General features: G+C 58.8%; 1 protein-coding gene across 1 annotated transcript in view; it reads right to left on the bottom strand.

Moving 5' to 3' along the window:
* Positions 1 to 837: 837 nt before the first annotated feature.
* Positions 838 to 4378, bottom strand: part of LOC110391834 (tonsoku-like protein) — a gene marked incomplete at its 3' end in the record, with an annotated part of 6626 nt that continues 3085 nt past the window's right edge. The window contains exons 2-4 of the mRNA XM_021383783.1: positions 3866 to 3964; positions 2983 to 3125; positions 838 to 1115 (exon numbers count right to left, since the gene is read on the bottom strand). Of these exons, the coding sequence (XP_021239458.1) occupies positions 838 to 1115; positions 2983 to 3125; positions 3866 to 3964 (520 nt within the window). The remainder of the gene's footprint in view (positions 1116 to 2982; positions 3126 to 3865; positions 3965 to 4378) is intronic.

The raw sequence follows: 4378 nt of genomic DNA, 5'->3' as shown, positions 1-4378 counted from the left end.
GGGGGTGATGGGATGGCGGGTGATGGGAGTGGGGGCAACGAGATTGGGGGCAATGGGATGTGGGGGCAATGACATTGGTTGGGAGGCAATGGGAGTTGGGGCAATGGGATGTGGGGGCAATGGGATGTGGGGTGGGGGGCAACGGGAGTGGGGTGCGGAATAGAGATGGGGTGAGGAATGGGATGGGAATTGGGATTGGGGAGAGGGATTGGGAATGGGGAATGGGGAATGGGAATTGGGAATTGGGAATGGGGAATGGGAATTGGGGAATGGGGATGGGATGGGGAATAGGAATTGGGAACGGGGAACAAGAAATGGGAACGAGGATTGGGATGGGGAATGGGAATTGGGGAATGGGAACGGGGATGGTGTGGGAATTGGGGTGGGAATGGGGTGGGGAGGGAGAATGAGAATGGAGATGGGGTGGGAATCGGGAATGGGGATTGGGAATGGGAATGAGGATTGGAAATAGGGTGGGGATGGGGACTGCGGAACATGGAGGGGATGGGGACACATGGAGGAGACACGGGGACACATGGAAGGGATGGGGACACGGCGAGGGAAAGGGGGACACGGGGGCACATGGAGAGGATGGGGACACGTGGAGGGGATGGGGACACAGAGAAGGGACATGGGGAGGGGACATGGGGACAGAGGGAGGGGAAGGGGGACACGGGGAGGAGACATGGGAGCACATGGAGAGGAATGGGGACACACGGAGGGGAGAGGGACATGTGGAAGGGATGGGGGCATGGGGAGAGGGTGGGGACACATGGAAGGGACATGGGGACACGTGGAGGGTACATGGGGACACGTGGAGGGGGCAGGGGGACACACGGAAGGGACATGGGGACACGTGGAAGGGACATGGGGACACGTGGAGGGGACATGGGGACACTTGGAGGGGGCAGGGAGCGCTCACCCTCGAGCCGCTCGTCCACGATGGCCAGGCTGGTGGCGAACGCTCTCTCCGCCTCCCTCAGCTCGGCCTCAGCCTCGGCGCCGGCGCGGCTCTCGGCGGCGAACATGTGGGTGCGCCCGATGGTGGCCCAGGCGCGCTGCTGCTCCGTGTCGTCCCCCAGGGCCCGCGCCAGCTCCAGGTGCCGCCGCTGGTGCTGCGGGGACGCGCCGGGACGTCACCGGCGCCCCAAGAGATCCAGAAGCCCCCTCCCCAAAATGGCGGAACCGCGGCGTTGGCACCAGGTGGTCAACCGGCTGCCTACTACTTGGTCGACCGGCGGTCGACCGCTGGGTCAACCCGAGAGTCAACCATTTGGTCAAGCATTTCAGCAACTGCTGGTCAACCAGTGGGTCAACCAATGGGTCAACCAATGGGTCAACCAATGGGTCAACGGTTGGTCAACCACTAGGTCAACTGTCGGGTCAACCCTTGGGGCAATCGTTGGTCAACTGTTGGGTCAACCCTTGGGTCATCCATTGGTCAACTATTTCATGAGCTGTTGGACAACCAATGGGTCAACCTTTGGGTCAACCCGAGGGTCAACCATTTGGTCAAGCATTTCAGCAACTGTTGGCCAACCAGCGGGTCAACCAATGGGTCAACTGTTGGTCAACCATTTGGTTAAATATTTGGTCAAGCCTTGGGTCAACTGGTGGGTCAACCCTTGCGTCAACCATTAGGTCAACTACTTGGTCAACTGGTGGGTCAACCCGAGCGTCAACCACTTGGTTAATCATTTCATCTACCGTTGGCCAACAAATGGGTCAACCAATGGGTCAACTGTTGGGTCAAGTGTTGGTCAACCATTAGGTCAACTATTTGGTCAACCCTTGGGTCAACTGTTGGGTCAACCCTTGAGTCATCCATTCAATCAAGCATTTCAGCAACTGTTGGCCAACCAATGGGTCAACTGTTGGGTCAACTATTGGTTATCCATTAGGTCAACTATTTGGTCAACCCTTGGCTCAACCATTTGGTCAACCATTTCAGCAACTGCTGGTCAACCAATGGGTCAACCAATGGGTCAACCATTGGGTCAACTGTTGGTCAACCATTAGGCCAACTATTTGGTCAACCGTTAGGTCAACTATTTGGTCAACCCTTGGGGCAATCGTTGGTCAACTGTTGGGTCATCCCTTGGTCAAGCATTAGGCCAACTATTTGGTCAACCGTTGGGTCAACTATTTGGTCAACTACTGGTCAACCACTTGGTCAAGCATTAGGTCAACCGGCGATGAACCATTTGGTCAACCTCTGAATCAACCCTTAGGTCAACAGTTGGCCAACCTTTGGGTCAACTTTTGACTCAACTACTTTGTCAACATCTGGGTCAAACATTGGTCAAAATCTGGGTCAACCATCAGGTCAGCCATTGGGTCAACCACTAGGTCAACCATTTGGTCAAGTGTTGGTCAACCACTTGGTCAACCCTTAGGTCCACCTTTGGGTCAGCTCTTCGGTCAACCATTTGGTCAACAACTTGGTCAGCCATTTGAGTCAACCATTGGGTCAACCGCTGGGTCAACTACTGATCAACCATTTAGCTAACCCATAAGTCAACCAGTGATTAGCCATTAGATCAATAATTGGGTCACCTGCTGGGTCAACCGCTGGCCAACCTTTGGGTGAACTCTGGAGTCAACCACTTGGTCAACAACTGCTCAACCACCGGGTCAACCATTTGGTCAACAATTTGGTCAACAACTAGTCAACCATTGGGTCAACATTTGAGTCAACTGTTGGGTCAACCGTTGGCCAACTGTTGGGTTAGCCGTTGGGACAACCATTGGGTCGACCACTGGGTCAACCATTGGTCAACTGTTGACCAACCCATGGGTCAACCACTTGGCCAACCACTGGGTCACCTCTTGGATCAACCATTGGGTCAACCTTTGGTCAACCATTGACCAACGGTTGGGTCAACCGCTTGGCCAACCACTGGGCCAACCATCGGCTCAACTCTTCGGCCAACGCTCGGGCTAACCGCCGGCAACCACCACCGCCGCCGGGCCCCGACCCACCTCCAGCGCGGCATCGTAGCGCTCCAGCTCGGCCAAGCGCTCGCCGATCTTGCGGTGCGCCACGGCGCAGCCGATGCCGTCGCCCGCCTCCTCCAGCAGCCGCAGCTCCTCCCGGTGCTCGGCCAGCGCCTCCTCGTAGCGCCCTGCGGCACCGCCGCCACCGCTCACCACTCACCCAGCCCAGCGCTCCCAGTGCCCCCAGTCACCAAGCCCAGTGCTCCCAGTGCTCCCAGTCACTGTCCCCATTGCTCCCAGTGCTCCTAATCACTGTCCCCAGTGCTCCCACTGCTCCCAGTCAACGTCCCCAGTGCTCCCAGTGCTCCCAGTCACCATCCCCAGTGCTCCCAGTGCTCCCAATCACAATTCGCAGCGCTCCCAGTGCTTCCAGTTACCATCTTGAGCCCCCAGTGCTCCCAGTCCCTCTCCCCAGCGCTCCCAGTCACCAACCCCAGTGCTCCCAGTGCTCCCAGTCCCTGACCCAAGTGATCCCACTGCCCCCAGTCACCATCCCCGGTGCTCCCAGTCACTGTCCCCAGTGCTCCCAGTGCTCCCAATCACCATCCCCAGTACTCCCAGTCACCATCCCCATTGCTCCCAGTGCTCCCAGTCACTGCCCCCAGTGCTCCCAGTCACCCTCCCCACAGCTCTCAGTGTCCCCCAGTCACTATTGCCAGTGCTCCCAGTGCTCCCAGTCCCTGTCCCCAGTGTTCCCATTGCTCCCAGTTGCTGTCCCCACAGCCCCCAGTGCTCCCAGTCACCATCCCCAGTGCTCCCAGTCACTATTGCCAGTGCTCCCAGTGCTCCCAGTTACCACTCCTGGATCTCCCAGTGCTCCCAGTCACCATCGCCAGTGCCCCCAGTGCCCCCAGTTCCCTGCTCTCACCGTGGCTGGCCAGGATCTCTCCCAGTTGGTTGCACGTTGCCGCCAGCTCGGCCGCATTGTCCCCGCGGCGCCGCGCCTTCTGCTTCGCCTTCTGCAGCTCTGCGGGGCCGGCACCGGGACATGGCACCATGCAAACCACGGGCACCACCGACACCACGGGCACCAGGGACATCAGGGACACCACGGGCACCAGGGACACCACGGACACCAGGGACACCATGGGCACCAGGGACATCATGGGCACCAGGGACACCACGGACACCACAGGCACCATGGGCACCACAGACACCATGGACACCACGGGCACCAGGGACACCACGGGCACCAGGGACATCAAGGACACCAGGGACATCAAGGACACCACGGGCACCAGGGACACCACGGGCACCATAGAAACCAGGGACACCACAGACAAAACCAACACCAGGGACACCACAGGCACCAGGAACACCACGGGCACCAGGGACAACACAGACACCAGGGACACCACGGACACCACGGGCACCAGGGACA

The sequence above is a fragment of the Numida meleagris genome, unplaced genomic scaffold, assembly GCF_002078875.1.
Source record: "Numida meleagris isolate 19003 breed g44 Domestic line unplaced genomic scaffold, NumMel1.0 unplaced_Scaffold537, whole genome shotgun sequence".
Taxonomy (NCBI): Eukaryota; Metazoa; Chordata; class Aves; order Galliformes; family Numididae; genus Numida; species Numida meleagris.
This window is presented reverse-complemented; position numbering and strand designations above follow the sequence as displayed.